The sequence below is a fragment of the Condylura cristata genome, unplaced genomic scaffold, assembly GCF_000260355.1.
Source record: "Condylura cristata isolate star-nosed mole 26May11 unplaced genomic scaffold, ConCri1.0 scaffold00017, whole genome shotgun sequence".
Classification (NCBI taxonomy): domain Eukaryota; kingdom Metazoa; phylum Chordata; class Mammalia; order Eulipotyphla; family Talpidae; genus Condylura; species Condylura cristata.
In genome coordinates, this window is record NW_004567118.1 from 25,744,070 (window position 1) to 25,763,614 (window position 19,545).

The 19,545-nt window shown below is 35.8% G+C and overlaps 1 protein-coding gene across 1 annotated transcript in view; it reads right to left on the reverse strand.

Moving 5' to 3' along the window:
- The window catches only part of MAP2K4 (mitogen-activated protein kinase kinase 4), a 114,234-nt gene that overhangs the window by 28,629 nt on the left and 66,060 nt on the right, over positions 1-19,545 (reverse strand). The window contains exons 4-5 of the mRNA XM_012726082.1: positions 17,727-17,901; positions 4,606-4,725 (exon numbers count right to left, since the gene is read on the reverse strand). Coding sequence (XP_012581536.1) covers positions 4,606-4,725; positions 17,727-17,901 — 295 coding nt within the window. The remainder of the gene's footprint in view (positions 1-4,605; positions 4,726-17,726; positions 17,902-19,545) is intronic.

Consider the following 19,545-nt stretch of genomic DNA (forward strand, 5'->3'; position numbering starts at 1 on the left):
GCTGCTCCCCTCAGCAGTGTACTTCGCCGATCTGCCTGTTCTGCTCCCCACTCTGTCTCTGGTGAAGCCTCTCGCCGCACCTCTGACCTGTACTCCAGTTCTGTATGCATAGATAAATAAATCTTTAAAAAAACAAAAACAAAACAAAAAACATAAGACTAAAGTCACAATGGATAAAAGCTATTAAATTTAATTCCATTATAAGGTATATAATTCTGCATGCTAAAGGACACTATACTAAATTTCAAGAATAAGACATCTATTTGGATGTAAATAAAGGATTAGTAGCATAAATATTAAAAGGCTATGCTAATTTAATTAGAAAAAGAGAAAACTTAACAGGAAAATCACAAAGGGAAATGAAAAGAAAAACCTCAATACACAAGTGAAAAATTTCTGTACCTTGCCACAATATGGGCATTGCAATTTTAAAAGCAAGACACTACTTCAAATCCATCTAATGGCCAAAAATGAAATAAATGTTAGTACAAGCAAGGAAAAAATGAGATCTGTGAAAATGAAAGCTTAAAGCCCACCCAAATAAACACTCTCCCTATTTTATATATGATATCACAGTTAAAAATGACATTTTCTAGGCCTCCATGTAGAGAAGAGCACCTATGAGATGTTAAAGTGCTGATTTTACAAAGCCCTTTTAGTCTTTTCTTCTCTCCCTTCATCTGGATATGACAGCTGAACACCTTGGCATCTTGAGACTACCTTAATATTGGAAACTATAAACTAAGTAAGCCACTAAAGTCACCATGAGTGGCATCTGAACACAATTTCTGACACAGAAATCCTACTGGACGGCATGTAAGTTAGTACAACCACTACAGAGAGAAACAGGACAGCATCCATTGGATCTGAAGATATCCACATCATTTTACCTAGCACTTACATGTCTAAGTATATGTCTGTAATAACTGTAACCTAGACTGCCAAGGAGACATACTAAAGGATCATCAGTTCACTATCACTGCAAGCAATTAGAAATAAGCTACCCTAGGATTACTAATGGAACATTAAAATCGCATATTTAGGGCTTTCCCTGGTGGCACACTGAGTTAAAGTGCAGCGCTAAGAAGCTAAAGCCACTTTAGATGAGTTCGATCCCCACCCCAAAGGTGACACACATGGCGAGGCAGACCTCTCCTGACCCACCCACTGCTCCCCTTAGCAGTGTACTTCGTCAGTCAATCTGTTCTGCTCTCCACTCTGTTTCTGGTGAATTGTCTCACTGCCCCTGCACCTCTTACCTGTACCCCAGTTCTGTATGCATAAATAATCTTTAGAAAAAAAAACATAAAAAATCATCCTTAGATTGCTACCCAGTACTCAAGATAAATAAGCCAAGTGTATGTATTACAGGTCTACGTTTAGATGAGTTTGTATGTCCATGACTTGAATGTGGTGATAATTCTATGAGTTTACACATTTGTTCAAGTATATCAAATCATGGCTTTTGACATATGCAGTCTGTCATATGTCAACTGTATTCCATTAATCCATTAAGCTTACAAAGGAGAGGGAAGAGAAAGGATAAGTAGGAATAGAAAGGGAGGATATAATTAAATTCAGCTATTATACTATCACTCTTTTAGAAAATCTTATGATAAAAAGTTATTCAGAACAGTACTTCCAACACTAGTTTCTCCAACTTCAAAAAATATTTGAAATAAGTATTTCTTGCTATTAAATTCTAAAAATTACCAATTAAAAGCTATTTTAAGTAACTCTAGGTTCAAAATATAAGATAAGTGGTAAGTATAGACCTTTTAGTTGGTTACTAACTAAAAGTTACTTATATTATTCAAAACTGCCTAGCTGTATGTTTTGCTTCCCTACAAAATCAGGAGATGAATTTAGAAAGTGTGGAACTACATGTCCTAACATCTAAATCAAATCCAAGTTGCACTTTGGGCTTTTCACTTGTGTTTACTTCTAGCCTAGAAAGAACTACATGTGGTTGGAAACAATGGTAACAATCACATTACCCACTTGGTTGATAAATATTTTTACTCCCTGTTCGGAAGACGGTTAAGAAATGTTCAGATGCTCAATTATTATCCAATGGTGAGATTAATCTCTACATGGTAGATGCAAGAATAAGAAAAATAACACCTCACAAACCCCTTTACTGATGGCTGATAAAGCCAGTCTAGGAATTGAAGTCTTGAGGTCACATAAATTATGTGAAATGAAATACTCTGGAGAGTACCTTACAGGCACAAGGATTAAAGCAGTTGTCTCTTACAGCAATGGTAATGGGGAAAGTCCTGCCCTTACATTAATTTACAGTCTGTCATTTCAAAATCCAACTCTGTGTCTATTATTGGAACTAAAAGCCATGTTGCTCCTCCCCACAAAGACATCCTTCTCTTTTAAGTGATCAACCTCAAAAGAAAAATGTTTCTCTGAATCCTTTTTAATCTGATCAATTTTTCAGTCTTTGTAACTTGAGGAAACACACATTGACTACTCATTCTTTAAAGGTGAACCTTCTGCTTTTCTAGAATGTTACCTATTATTTTTTTCCTCAGAAGATTGGGGGCAGGGGACTGCAAGTTCAGTCTCTATGTCACATTATAACTATTTGAAGTCCCTAACCCTTCACTTGTTCATACTCAAAAATCAAAATATTTAAAAGTTTATGGTATCTTAATGAAGCCAGAAATTCTTCATCTTTGGACCATTGAGGATATAATAGAATAGCAAGATTTTTGTCTTTAGTGTCCCATTTATGCCATTTATTTGCTCTGTGATTTTAGTCTCTAAGTTAGTACTCTACATTTTAGTTAGCTTTCTGGAGCTAGGGATAATACCACTAAGGCCCCTGAGGCTACTATAAAGATAATATATGTGAAAACCACAAAACATTCAATAGATGTTAGAGCTTTTAGCTACATATCTCAACTAATTTCAACCTTCTGAAGACATAAAACTAAGTTTTAGTCGCTATTTACAATAAGAAACCATAGGATATTGCTCAGTTACTACTCCAAGCTTTCTGTTTTGTTTCTAGTACCTTTTCAAACATGTCTATCACTCTAGCTTCTGAGCTTAAAATCAGATTCCCAACAATATAAAGCCTGGGGCTATACATTTAAATGTTGCTTAAATGAATGTCCAAATAAAAAACAGACAAGTAAATTAGTATATTACAGCACTGTGGAGGTGAAAGAGGATTAAGATAGAAAGTGACCACTCTGGAAAAGCTGACAGGGGAATGTGGCTAGATAAAATCAATTACTCTACATGAGAAGAGTGAACTGGCGGTAGCCAGAGACTTCAGTGATGTACAGGATCAGTCACATACATGATGTCATGAAGGTGTGCTAATACAGTGCAATATTGATGTGAAACCAATTCAATATACCTGGTCATAAAAATGATTACTCAAGCTGTTAATAGTACAAGGTAAGAGTAGAAAGGAACAACAGGAGTCTAGAATTAATGATTATGAATTCAACAAAGAAATTAGCTTTTCTTTAAGCAGAAATTACCATTACCTATTAAGAATTCAAAAATATAGAAGTTCAGGACTGGGTTGAGGATTAATAGTATTTCATGTATTGTGATTTAAAGTTACATTTCAGCCATGTTTTAAGCAATAACTATAGTGTTTTTTAAGTCAATAACTACAACAAAAACTTCAAGCCTTTATCAACACTCTTTGTAATCCAGACTCAAAAAGAAGAGAATGGTGGGAGGGAATTCTTTCTTACCAGTTCCTAACAGCTCTACTAAGTCACCTAATATTTTCAAAATGAGAATGGTGCTTAAATAGCATTTAAAACACTTAAGAGTTTATTTCAAGTTCTAATCACCTAACTAAATATCACAAGGGTTTGATGATCGTCTTGGATACCATAAAGTAACTGATTTATTTACAGCTTTACTCCCTGCTTTAGGCAGTTAGATGATTTCTAGTCATAGAGTATGTGGACTGACAGTTGGCAGTGGAAGTAACAACCTGTGTCAGGACACAGAACAATCAGAGAACAAAAGAAGGGACATCATCATGAGACCAAGAAATTAAAGTCCTAATTTCTCTACCAAAATATGGATCACAGCAATAGATAAAAGAATTTTGATTAATATTTGTTAACTTCCATGCCTGGCAGGTTTTATGGTGGATTGTGGGTGGGGATGAATAAATTTTTACAATTAGTGTTGATACATTTGATGTCAGAAATGTTTTTCAAAAGGGGACAGAGAGGGAACTTAAACTCAAAAGAAGTAAAATCTAACCTATGCCAAAAAGACAGATATTTAGAATTTACTTAGATGGTTTGGGTCTTAAAAACAGAGCTATTTTAAATGAGGAAGAAAATATGGAAGTCACAAATGACAATACACACACGCGTGGGCAAGTGTGTGTGTGTATATATAGCTATAAGAAGTTTGCTTCTTAACCAAAGGAAGAAAGAGTAGCAGAAATTAATGTTCAGATTATCATAGCTATCATGAAAATATTGAGAAATTAACTTATCACTAATACATAGCATTTAATTCAAGATTAGAGTATAATCCTGTCATCCTCCTATTTATTCCAATTAGATAAGCAAATACCAGCTAAAACCGCAATAATTTTATTCCTACCTCTCTGAAGAGTGCACCATAAAACTGAACAATGTATGGGCAATCACTACTCCGCATTACTACATCCAAATCCATAAGAAGTTGTTTTTGTTCTTTTTCATCCACTGTTGACCGAATTCTCTGGAAAAGAATAACAAAGGATGTCACAAAAACATAAAAACAATTTTATAAGCTTGAGAAAAATCCTCTACTACAATAAGATTGAATACATTAAACAGACTTGACAATTGCTAATCAAACTTTAAAATTATCTTCTTTATACTTCACGTGAAAAATTTTAGCCCGGAAAATTTAATAAAACAGAACTTAGAAACTCTTTACAGGACTCAGGGCTTTTGAACCACAAGTATTCACTGTGATGTTAGAAATTTTGCAACAAAGTTCTTGGGCAGTGAAGATTAACCCCCACATGCAAATGTAAATATCAAAGTCACAAAGAGCTATACTTTAAACTGTGTTCATGTTAACAACATGGGAAGCTACCTCTAAACTGTAATCATCATTTTAGAAAGGTCTGGAACCTAGGCTTTGATGCAAGAATAGCCCTCTTCACATCTTAGCACTCTTACTCATAGTATCCTTATTCTTTAGTGATGGAAAACAGTCCAGAACAAGTAAAACAGCAAGAATTTGTGCAGCAGTGGCACACAAGGTATAACCCCACCTCCCAATCTAGAGTCAAATTCTCTCCCCTCACTATATTTCTCTATGTTAAAGACAGAAAGTTCTATTTGACTTTCTAAGCCATGAGTCAGAACACATGATGATATAAAAGTGCAGAAGAAAGTCTAAAAGTGAAGGTTCTGTCTATTCCTAAACTGAAGAGGTCTTTCTTCATTCACCTGCAAACACTGGAGATCCAGGTACATTCCAAACTAACCTATGCATCAATTTCTCAACATAATTTAAAAGACAGCCACGAAAGTAGAACCCCCACCCTTTTCACCTCCCGATGTCCCATCCAGGAACATGGAACTAAAGAATATGATATTTTTAGAGGGACAGCCCTCACTACACTAGGAAGAAGGAAGAATTAAGTTCAGAAATTACAAAACATTAATAATCAAAACATGCAAACAACTTGTGTTCTCATAAAAATTCACAATGTCACACCACACCACTATGCACAATAGATAGCACATACTTACAAGGCAAGTTAGTATCAAAAAATACACAAGGTGGCATTTTTGTCTTCCAAAGACTTCAAGTTATCTGTCCTCAATGTTCTTGAAAGGGATGAAGACAGTCAATTAAATTCTTGAGCCCATTACACAGAACATCCAAAGGCACAGAGAGATACAAAAGATGTAGTCCATATGACATGATAATATGCAGTTAGATAAAGAATGGAAGCAGATTCTCTCAACTTCATGTTCCACACTAAATGAAGAGCTCCATACATTCCAAAATACAAATTTATTTTGCTACTTGAAATGTATAGTTTGCTATCTACATTATTTCATACCAAATAAAATTTAAAGGGTATTCATCTTATAAATAAATTCATTTATTTAAAACTTTTACACTGAATTTTACTGCACACACAGAAAAACAGAAATAAAATTAGACTAGTGATTTTAAAATTAAGAAAACTTCCTTTCTGTTTCTCCTTTCTATGTTTTCACAGCCTGGAGATTGATAAATTTGCTTTAAATTAGCATCAGCACATTTGCTTAAAAAGGATATATTAAAAAGTCAAAATGTAATTTTGTAATTGTGGAAAACATGACATTGATGCTTGTAAATCTTTTATTTACATGTATTCATATTTTTAAAGTATAACTTTAAAACACAAATTTAAGAAGGCAGTTGTCCTTAAAACTGCAATGTATCTAAATTTAATGGCAAAGAGCTGGTAATTAGCATCAAAAAGGGAAGAAAATTCAAATGACCCTCTGGCAAGGGAGCATTTCCATCTGATAGTTAAAACAAACAACAACAACAACAACAAACACCTCTCACTATTAATGGATTAAAAATACTTGTTCTCTTTTTACTTGTACATATATACTGACAAGCATAAATATACTAAACCACACACTTTTAAAAGATGCCATCTTTGCTACTGTTTCCCAAACTGGTTAAAACAGTTTTCTAAATTTATTTTTCTACAGTTTTTATATTCTAACCATTGGAATAAACATTCCAATCAAAACTTCCATAACTGTATGCAGGATCAATTTCTGAAAACCCTGCCATGGCTGAAAGGGTCTATTACATGAACTGCAGGACTAGCATCTGATTGGTATCTAACATTAAAAGTCTGACAGGACTGTTATCAGCCAAAATATAGAAAGGTCCTGGCATCGTTGTAATCTCTGAGATCAGCAGCATGGCAGGAAAACTTACTTCTCCATTTTAATACTCTTTAATGCCACTGCTGTTGGACCATCTCCTGGTCTAACATGAAGTTGATTCCTGGATGTCTGTCAGCAAATTAAGAGCAACTCAAGATCTTTGAATATCTTGTCTAAGTGTCAAGAGTGGGCAGAAGAATAGCTGCTGCCATTGCATCTTAATTGCTTGGGTGTGAGTAACTACCATCTTAATTGTACTGAAGCTTTCGGGTTGGAATATAACATTTATTAGAAGTGAACAGTAAGGGTTAACTATAAGGACAAACCTAAATTAGCTGTAGCTTTAAGTGAATTATTTTAATAATTCAATAAATGGTTTGAGTTGGAGAATATTTGATGATAATGATCCAAATGAGAAAATACTCATCAGTTATTATGAGCAAAGCTTTTCTTATGCAATATCAAAATATTATATATGGGAAAGAATTATGCCACTTGAAGTAAGTGAGGCCAGGGTTCTCTAGTAGGAGAACAAACTTCCTAAAATAAAATGCATCAATGAGAAGGAGCTACCCTCCCTTTATAAAGCTATCCTTAATTGAGGTCCCTGGAACATGGAAGTGAAAAGGCAAGGCCAATGATACTACTTGAAATTCTTGTATAGATCAGGCCTCAAAAATTTTTTGTTCAACATCCTTTCATAACTTTTATGATGATGTTGCATAAAAAAATGCGATTCCTAGCAAGGGCCTCTGGGACAGCTGTTACAGAGTCCCTCTCTGTGTGGGGCTTTCACACTCTCCCCAGGTCTCCATGGGTTGTCTCTGGGCACCTGGCTTCTGCCCACTTGAGGCTCAGGGGCATGGCTCAGCCACCCCTGTACCAGAGTATGGGTATACTGAGAGATGCCCCTGTTCAGAGCTGCCCTGTGCCCTGAGCTCCATAATAGGCCTAGTCACAAGCAGCCCTGAAGTGGAATAAGCTGGCTAGAAATGAATGAATGAATATAAATTATTTTTAACACTGGACATGTTTGGATCTTTATTTCTAAGTTTGGTAATTTTTTTGTGACCAGAATTATGCTATAGGAACTGAACTCTTGCTTATATTAATTAACCTTGGTAAAACTGCTTTCATTATCTGTTATTTCTCAAAAGTCATAGTTTTCAAGAACCCACTCCATGGATAGTGGGGATTTCATGTTATGGGAAAATTCCAAAATCAAATACAAATACCTTGAACTACAGAAACTTTTATTTTGTTTTGTATCATAATTTTAATTTTATCATAAATTAAAAGCTAAATAAGGATGATGCTTATTTGGGCTTAGTGTGCTTTTATTTTTTTAATGAAAGAATTGGGATGAAAGGTCCACTTAAGAGCACAAAAAATTTCAGAAAATTATCTCAAGGACATTAGACTTTTTTCAAAAGTTCATTTTCACCCAAAGCCTCATTCAAAATCACTCTTGTTTAATTATAGGGCTATTGAGCTATTTCACTTGTCACTATTTTATTAAACTTGCCTAAGTTTTTTTTAACCTATCTATTCACATTATTGTTCATTTTACAACAATGTTTACTTCCCCTTCCCCACCAGTCCTCACATAGCCCCCACATTCCACTCTCCTTCTTACCCCTCTTCCTCCCCCTCCCCTGTAGGATCTGTCTTATAATTGTCTGTTTTTGCTTTGTTTTGCTGCGTTTTGCATGGCAATACTACACTTCTCCCTCATTCCCCCCCCCCCCAGTCTTCTTTGGTTCTCTTAAATTCCTCCTGTAAGTGAAACCATTTGATATTTTCTTTTTCCTTCTGACTACTTCACTGAAACTTGGCTCAAGTTATTAATCTCACAAGACAAACTATTTTTTGAAAATCAATCTGCATTACTTTTCCAATAAAGTACTTTTCCAATTATTGCAAATTTTACTTATTTTAATATATCAAAAAAAATCAAACAAGAATTACTCTTCTGTCTGTATTCAACAGTATTTTACAACGAAGCAGTTTATTTTGAAGCTAAAAAAAATTTTAGTTGTCCTAACCAGTATTCAAGGTTTATTTTTGTTTGTTTTTTACATAATTCCTGTAAAACTATATAAGCATATAAATGTCAATTAGAATAGCAGGTAACTACAGGTCAATAATACCCAAATGACTCCAATTAAAAGTCATTCAGAGACTCCGTGTCTTTGGGGGGGCATCCCTTCTTTTCTGAAATTTATTTTCAAGGGTGAGAGGAGACAAGAAGGGCTAAAGATACAGAATACAGCAATCAACCAATCACTATTTCAAGGTAAGGTTAGATGGCTCAACTGTGACAAAGAGAAAAAAGAGGTTGATAGCACGATGGCTAAGCAAAGTAAGAAAGGCCCATAGTACAGGTATCAGAAATAGTCATCCAGGAGTATTTTGCTAAGTTGCTCAATAAAGAGCCAGATGATTCTGGTAGTGAGCCTTCCACTAGTTAGCCCTCACATCTCCATGCTGGAATTCTCAAGGACATCCTAGTTGCAAGAAAGGTCAAGTGTACCTTGAAATGACCCTCTTCTGGATGTCTTGTGTTCTGATGTAAGAACTCCTGACTTTCACCAAACACCCAGAGGTTCTCTTCCTACCAACTCAAGCTTCAAGAAAATGTCAGACAAATGACAATCTTGTCTCTTGGACAATGTGAGTGTGGGGAGGAGGCCCTCTAGGTTGTATGATCCCACTGCTGCATACATTCTGAAGACTCAAAGAAAGATGTTGGTAAGTCATATGTGTTCTTGATTGAAAACAAGTGTTCCACAGTGTTGTAACAGAAATTACCCCTAAGAAATAAGCATGCCAGGCAAAAGTGATATGAGTCATCTATAAACATCTCAGGAACCAAGAACTGAAGAGCCTAGGAACTAATTAGAAAGACAAGCCTGAAAACAACAGCACAGTGAAATAAACTTAATAAAATGCCTACCAACTCTAACTTCTACTCTTTTGTGGTTGTTGTTTTGAACTGGAGAAATATATTGGGGAATGAGATATGGGAAACAAAAGAAAAAGGAAACTTAACACAGAAGGGTATGTCCAGGAGTCCTCACAGACAAGTCTCTACACTCTCAAAGGACTATTTCTCATTAAACTTTTGTAGGTGCAGCTACAAGCCAGATAAGGCAGTAAGAGGAGAGTAGGTGGCTCCATCCCTGCCGCAGAGAGTCATCATTAGCTGCTTAGAGTAGGTTAGGAAGAAGAAAGAATACTTAAAAATGAAGGAGGAGTAAATTTTCTGATCATAAATTAAGGTATGGGGGCACAATGAAACTCAACAAGATGGATTCATGATGTAAATAGTACAAAATATTAAGAAAAAGAAATAAAAATAAAAAGATGATTCAATAACTAAAGAGGAAATCAGTGTATACCATTGAAGATTATTGATTAAAATGATTTGACACAGGATAAAATGATGCAACGATGTGCTCTGGCCATTAGCAAGAGCTAATGGCATCAATTTCAACTTACCAGCAACCAAAATCAGAACACCAAAAGGTACTACTGAAACTTCTGCCGGGCTGTATAGGCTCTGTAATCATTTGCAGGTAGCTAAAAACCAGTATCTCTGTGCAGTGATTCATCCCTCTCCATGAGCACCTGTCATTATTTAAGTTTACCCAAAGTATCTGTATTCCTTATTTCAAGTGATTGCCACGTGTTCTGCCAAGGTGGTATGACAGCTCGAACAATCGACTAAGGACATGAGTGAAACAAACGGCTGCGACCACCAACAACACAAAGCCCTATTCGCTATGCACACCGATGGGCCATCGGTAGAACTCCTGAAATTGGAACATGGGCAAACATATCACCCAGGTGGAACTCCTCTCCACAGCAAGTAAGTTAATAAATAAAGTGAAAAATCGGCTGTTTAAAATAAAAAAATGAAAAGAGCAACATTATCTCAATGGACACAGTTCTAACAGTATTTGAAACATGTGTCCTGTTCCTGTGATCTATAAACAGCAATACTGCTGTGTCATGAAGTAAGCCTTTGCTCACGAAGCATCCCTTGCAAAGGTTAGTGTCTACGAATAAAATATGAAGGGGAGAACACTGCCAGCCAGCAACTGAGGGCAGACTGCCCTGAGTCAATGTGAGGGATAGGAGAGCAAAATCACATTAGGATCCCCAAGAACCCACTGAATTCTTATAAATATTCTGACCCTTACAAACAAATACGTTGTTTTTTCAGAAGAAATGTCCAGAATTAAAAAACAAACAAACAATAAACACTAAAGCTGGAAAAATCTTAGAAACCACTGCAAAACGTCAATGTGCATTGCCTTACTGTAGGAATCTTAGGCACTCTTATTTTCCTAATTTGCAAAATAAAGATTCCATATCCCACAGAGACCACAAGACTCTGATTCTTAAGCTCAGATTCACCCTTAGCTGCTGAAGAGTCTTCTAAGTAGATCACACACATACACACACACACACACACAAACCCATACTTTCCTAGCTAGCCACTGCGGCATAAATTCAATCAATCCCCAGCCAGGGAGGTGGCCCACATGGCACAGCAGACCTCTCCTGTCTCACCGGCTGCTCCCCTCAGTGGTGTATTTCAGTAAATCCACTTGTTCTGCTCCCCACTCTGTCTCTGGAGAAACCTCTCCTTGCCTCCTTTCCCCCTCCCACCTCTGGCCTACATCCCAGTTCTGGCATGCATAAATAAAAATAAGTCTTTAAAAAATAACAAACAAAAAACCCCTATCTTATAGTGGCACAACTAATAAGATCAAAGCAGATAGCAACATTAGCCAAAATAATAGTTGAAAAAAGTAAAGTGTTTGAAATGCTGATCACAGATGCAAAAGTAGTTTTCATGCCAGAGAATAACAAATAATTTCTATTAAGTCGAATGTTTTAAATTATGAAAACACATACTTCTACTAAAGTCAAAGAAAGGGCCCTAATTCTTAATTGCAAAAATCATTTGTTTTTAGAGTCAATTTAATGAACTCCCAAATGTATCTTGGTTGAATTAAATAGTAGTAGTACTTCCCATTCACCTCACTGAGGATGCTGAGACCCAATTCACTCCATTTGAAAATACCTTCTGCTATGCATCATCAGAAAACTTCAGAGATCAGTTCCAAATATATATGCTATATTACACCATGGGAACAATTGCCCTGAGGATAAAGTTAATGGAACAAGTTTGATAGATCTTGATAAGGGTGGCATCATCCTCTTCTTCTTTCTCAATTACATCATCCACATGTAAAGGGCACAGTGTTAATCTTAGCTCTGAAAATTTCAAGGGGCTAGAGATCATAAATGACAGATCATCATTTCAGTACCCATGATAATAAAGAGAGATAAGAGTAGAAGTTTGATTTATAACTTATTTCAAGCATGGCCATACGACAAAAAAGAATGATAAAAAATGGGAAGGAGGTATATTAAATATTGGTTCCAATGATTTACAGTATAGTATAAGGCAGATTTTTCTCCAAATCACAATCTAAGGTAAAACATACTCCTACACCATAATTCAGTCATGTAAACTAGGTCATGGTAGAGAGTTTCAGAAAGTAGGTATCCAGAATGCTCAGAAATCCATAATGGTTGATTAATGTTCACCTAAAACAACTACTTTCAAACTATCCTATGCGGACCTCAAAGGCTGCTTCAGAATTGATGCCCTGAGATCTTCCAATGTAGGTAGGCAGGGTGCCCAACCTTCTAACACTATTATCAACCAGAATAGTACTAATGTTGCTATTGAAGTACACATACAATTGTGTTAAGAGAAAGAACTCAGTCTGAAAATCACTTGGTGCAAGAATAAACGAAACACACGTGTTCAAACTTCAACTCACAAGGGACCTGAATTCAATTTCAAGGCTGAATGGAGGGCAGCCTTGCCACATCCTTGGGCTCTTCTCACTCTTAAGCACCATTGTTTATACTCTTCATTTGCAAAACCACACATTTAAGCAACATTAGAAAGTCTAAATAATAAGGCTGAATCTATCATGGATTTCAAATTAAGTCATATAAACTATCCAATCAAATGACAACATACACTGCTCAAATTAATTCTCAAATCAAAATAAGATATCTTTTACTTCTGTATTCTAGAAGTAATCTGGATAATCAAATACTAGCACTGTACCCATTCAAAATTCAACAAAATTGCCTAAGAAAACATTCTATTCCATAAAAAAGGCTTTTCCAACTTAAAGTCACTATCAAATTCCAGTCTAGTGCTTTCAAACATATAGACAAGATCACTGCTTAAAGACTAAGCTGAACCTCCTCTGATAATATAATTCCCACAAAAATTTAGTTAGTAATGGAACTACTGACAGAAATGTCAAGGTTCTTGAAGTGGGAGGAGAACAAGTAAAGCCATTCTTTTCCAACATCTTCCTTTCCATACTTGAAGTAGGTAACTAGTACCTAGAAAATGAAGACCCCTTACTGCACAGAAAAGGGGTAAACCAGTAAAGCCAATATTGGCAGATGGAAGGCTATGATCCCTTCCATAAGGCGTCAGGGACTAATCTAGGATAAGGACACTAAAGTCACAATCTAAATACTGAGAAAAGGCAGGTCAGGTTACCAACCCAGAATCAGGAACATGTGCACACCAAAACAACAGGAGAGTTGGAAGGGTTGAAAAAAAAAATACTGAAGGCTGAAGGAACAAAACAAGTTAGATAGATCATCAAAAGAGGGAACTGATGAAACCCTAAAATACTAGGTCACATCACTAACTCTATCCAGCTTCAGCACATAATCTATTTTTTTCTGATGAACCCAGATAACTTCTCAAGCAGAAAGACTGAGCAGTAATGATCAGCAGGACAACCTTATTAACATCCTCCTATCCCCACCAACCACCCAATACAGTTCTACTCTCCAAAGACCAGGCACCTTTATACCAGTGTTAATTCTCCAAATAATGCCACTGTCTTCCACCTTTAGCCAACAGCAGTGTCATTCCCTTATAATCCCTTTCATTTTCATTCTTCTCTACTACTCTCTGGCTCTTTGTTCATAAGCTAGACTTTCAGGCACTCAATCTGGACATAAGTATTAGAAAATAGGAAAGAAAGCTGGTAGTCACACAAGATTTTGGCCTGAGGACCATGCTCTAAGCTGCCAGCCATATGCAGGACTTACACTGCAAGCTGGATCAGGTGGAGGATACATCATCAGTCTTGACATTCCACAGCAATGCCTGGTAGCAATCTGTATTTGCCATGCCACTCACTTCCAGCCCTTGGACAGGGGTTACTTCACCTATTCTAATGACTTTTTCCTGTCCTGGAATTGGCTCTGATGTCCTGATTTTGATCACCTGTGGATGTTTCTCCCAGATGTGGATTTCCGTTAAGCCCAGCTCAGAATCCTAATGTCAATTATTTATTTGTTTGGTCTGTACACTGTTTTCCCCATTATAATTAATTCTGCCAGACAGCTAAGCAGACACCTATTTTACTGTTAAAGGAGAGTGAGTGTACATGTCTAATATTTTCTGGTTACCCCACCACCATGCAAAGGGAATATAACTTTTATTTACAAAGAGTTACAATCAAAGCCTTAAGTACCCACCCAAGCTGAAGGTTCTCCTTTCTGAATTTTAGAAGTTCCTGTGGTAACAATGGTTTTGACCTTGGCAACCCTAAAACCCAGTCATCATTCAGAAAGTCACAAAAACTAATAGTATTACTTTCAACACAGAGAGCTAAGTAAAGTGCATCAATTTAAAAGGTGGAGTTGGGACCTTCTCGGTGGCACAAGGGGTTAATTCTCAGCACTATAAAGCTATCTGCAGTCACTGTGACATGCACCCATGAGTAGATCCCCAGCCAGAGAGCTGACCCACATGGCACAGCAGATCTCTCCTGTTTCCTCGCTGCTCCCCTCAGCAGTGTATTTCAGTTGATCTGCTTGTTATGCTCCCCACTGTCTCTGGTGAATCCGCTCACCTCAGGAATCTCTGCCCTACACCCCAGTTCTTGTATGCATAAATAAATAAATCTTTGAAAAAATAAATAAAAATAAAAGGTGTGGTTAAAATTTCTATGACTTAGGTCTTAACACAGAACTTCACTAGTAGTTTGGAGAGCTGTTTTTAGAAGTTGAAGAAACTTTTCTAAGTATAATTCTCATATAAGCTGTATGATACATCACTGATCTGGTTTATTATACATTAACTGATTTAAGTATTAGAGAATTATTTTTGATAACTACAAAGCCATATTTTCAAACATTTTTATATGTGGCAAAATAAATTTGGGGAAGGACTTCTTATTGCTAAAAAAGGATGAAAATAATAATAATGATAAATCACATTAATACCACAGTTCATTTTTGTATAAACACTCCAAGTAGCTCTTAAGGGTAAATTCCAGGATTAAGCTTAACATCTAGTCAAGTAATCCTATATTCCCAAAGTGCTTATTAAAACACTATAGTAGAGCTATTTCAAGGGTATTTATTTCACCAACAGCAATGGAAAACTTGCTGAATATGAGCCAATGTCTCACAGTTCCTTTAAATCTCTACAGTTCTATTTCAGAGCTAAACAAAGTGAGTTCTCAGTAGTCAACTGGTCTACAGGTAAAATGTCAAATCTAAGTCTTTATGCATACATTGACTCTGTGTATTTGTACCTATCAATCTGGTCTGTGTGCTTAAGTGATAAGGGAACAAACTCAGGCCTGATAGACTGTTTTTCAGAGAGACCAACAAAAAATACATTTCAGTACACAGTCAATATAAGTCAGCAAATTTGTATCCAATTTTAATGTATATTAATACAAAAAAACTCTCCCAGTACTTCCTGAATCATGGAATCCAAGGGCACACCCCATCCATATAATTAGTGATATATCAGCACTCACCCCATACTAAATTATCATATCTGCTCAAGAATTCTAGGTGACACAGGCAGACAATCCTATCAGGTGGATATAGATGCAACAGTTTACCAGTCTGTAAATTCCATGACCACCTTAGAAGTGCTTAAGAATTGGAATTTTAAAGAGCATTCAACAGAGGCTCTCAAAGTAGCCATTTATAGGAGCAGATTACAAATGGAACATCAATCTCCTATTTTCATTCAAAATTTTAGTGAGCATTATATTGTTCCAAATGTTATTCAATTATTCACTAAGAAAAAACTTTTCAAGTTCAAACTGAAGTGTATTCTTTATTTAACTTCAAGACCTAATAACCATGACTAAAGTCTATCCAGATTATGATGATGATCAATATAGTAAAGTACACATAGCAAAGACTGAAAAGAACAGGAAATAATTATTTAAAAGCACTTTATCTATAGGGTAACTTCCCCTCAAGGCCTAGCCAAGTAAAACTGGATGTCATGCACAGATGCTTAAAGATAATGCAGTAGTCATCCAGCCTAACAGAATTATTTCCTTTATATTTACAATGAGTCATAATAAAAATAGAAATCACTTCACATTCTGAGACAAACAACATTTCATTTCAACAGATAATCCAGAGTAGAATTCTTGGTCTATGCATGTTTAGAGGTCTATGTGTTACATATTATTTTGTATATGTATGCATCTTCCTAAAAAAGGAATCTATCGCTCTCATCACACGGTGGAAAAAAAACATGACCAAAATTAAGGCTAAGGTTCCAGTGGTAAGAATCAAAATTTATTCCCACCATTAACTTCTCATTAGCTTTACAAGAGCCACCAAAGAAAAATGGTCAGCAAAGAAGAAAACTAAAATAAAGTAAGATTTTGCACACAATAAACTTCAACACAGGTAGTATTTTCTAGTAATTTGATATAAATCCACTCCCAAAAAGTCAAGTAAGAAACCGAGGTCATACCTCCTTTGATCAAACCACTCTGACAAACTCTCAAACTCAGGGGATTAAAGTTTATCTTGTCTGCAAATCCATTCTTTTCAATTCCTACTTGTTACTGTGTGATATTTATGTTCAGTCTGAGTATGATCAGAACTAGCTCTTTCTTTTTTGTCAGCTTTTAAATTGCTCCTCAACCCTGATAGCCAACTTTCCTGAAATGTACCTACATATTTAACAAATACCATTAGACAGAACAAACAAATGAATAAATTACAATTACATGGGCCCACTAGGAATCAGTTGGATTCAGTCCATTACAGGAACCAAAATAAGCCTGCCAAGTACAGTCTATGTGCCAATTACCATTTCTGGCCACACTTTAACTATCTTTTTCTTAATAAAGTGGCATGAGACAATAAGGACAGAATGCAAAAGTATTATTACAATGTAGGCATTTTAATACAACTTTCCAACCAGGGAACAGGGCAGTACTGAGTGGAGATGAAATAAACAAACAGAAGCCGAGCCGGTCAGGACCGAGTAAGGTTGAGGTTAGTGGCAACAGCATGTGTGTGGTTTCCAGGAAACCTTCAGTAAGACTGCTGTTAGCCCTAGCCCCGCACCTTGCCCAACCCAGTGTGCTGCATCTTCTTCCAGCTCCCCGCCTGGCTCAGCGCAGCACTGCCCTGCTCCCAGGGGTGCAGCCGCCCGGCCTGAACTCACCTTGGCAGTGGAAGGGCCTGAAGTTTAAAAACGTTAATGCATCATGCCAAAAGTGCAGTAACATGCACACTCACACACTCCTGTTTCCAGAGAGAGAGAAGCCATCTACACAAAGACTTCAAAGAATTCTGAAGAACAATTTTTACATAGACATATTTACCACAAAAGTAAGAGCAGGACAACAGTAGTAATATTCTAAACCATGACATTGTACCTAGTGGATTAAAGTACCAAAAATAATTATGGGCATCACCTACTTTAACTGCCATTATTTGCGCACTTGGTTTGTGGACCATTTTGTTGACAGAACCATAAGCTCCTCGTCCAATTTCTCCAAGGTCTTTCAAGTCCTCTGCAGTGAAATCCCAGTGCTGTTCAGGGGAGATCTTCAGTTTTCCTGATGATTCAATGCTGTGTGTTCTCAGTCTCTCTCTGTTAAAATATTGGGAACCAATTTTTCCACATTTATATAAGTTTTAAATTTGTTCTTTTAACTAGCACTGAAAAATAAATGGGAAATTCTCTTTTCTTATATTACTAAAATTGTCTACCCTCCAGGTCTTTGGAGTTGTTTGTTTATGTCATCTTGGTCTTTTACATACTGCATTAATTAAGAAAGACCTAAATTGAGGTAGTCAGTAAACAGAACCAGTGGGATTCAGAAAACCAAATTTCCATTTATTGAGCTAACAAATTCTACAGACCATTTATCACTTTTTAGTATAAGGTCTTTCCCAAACTTTGCAAAACTGCTGATCAAATGCAGAATCCCAGAAACTATACATCTCAATATCAAAAAGTTCTTATCCTACCTTACTCTAATTATTTTACATCCTCAATCCTTAGTTCCTAAGTACAATCCTCAGTTCTCAAATTCCCTGCACATTAGAATCATCTGAGGAGATTTAAAATCTCAAATATCCAGGTTATCATCCCATAGCAATTAAGTCAGGTATAGAGATAGGAGTCAGAAAACAGTATTTTTAAAGTTCACAGATGATTCTAATAAAGTCTGAAATTATTATCTTAGTAACTATCTATTGGAGTTAGTGCCATACTGAGCTATGGGAATAATTAAAATTGCCAGCTGACTCTTAAGAAGAAAACTTTTCATATTACTATTCAAAATTGAACCTTTTCTCACTTATTCCATAAATAATAGGTAGAACAACTGTGCAAAGTGATTCATAGACCAAAGAGTTGATTCATTACAGATATTCATTAAATTTTTAAAAAAGTCTCCAAAATTCTAACCTGTCAATCAAAGAATTAACTTCTAACCATTCATTGTAAAAAAAAAAGCAATGAAAAATTTAGTCAGTCTCTTATTTCTTTCACTCTTCCTCCCTTACACACACACACATGCAAGATGTGGGAATTAATAGTATCAAACTAGAGTGTGTGACATACATAAAGAAAAAAATTACACTGAATACCATCAAAAATTTTCAATTTCACATCAGATCATCAGAATCTCTTAAATTCTGATAGGGTGACAAAAGTAAATAGTGTTTCTATGGCTTAATTATTATTTTTCTAAAACTTAAAAATGTTTTTCTAAGATCAGAACTGATCTAATGACTACTTTTAAATAGCTCAAATATTAAAACATTTAAAATCTCTCCAAATATACTAGCATTAATAATAACTAATATTCTAGATTATAGTTCAAAGATTAATACTTTTTCTAAATAACTATTAATAGCAATCAGCATTCCAAATGCCAGATTCTCAGGTCATAATATGTCATAACACTAGTTTTCATTCATACAAGTGCTTGTCACTGACATTATTTATATTCTAACATCCCGAGTGATAAGAAGCCCAGAATCAGTGATCTTTTTTATGAAGTCAACAGATTAAGCCAGGAAATACTCCAACATAATGAATTTCTAACACAGTGTTTCATGATCCCTTACAAGTAAACATAATGTCTATGACACATATTAATCATTTGTGAAATTTACACCAGTCCAGTAATTTCAGTTAGCTGAAATTAGTTGTAAATTGGAAGGAATATTTAAAAAGGAATTCATATACTTAAGGGCAGTGCAAATAAGCTGTAAGATGGAACCT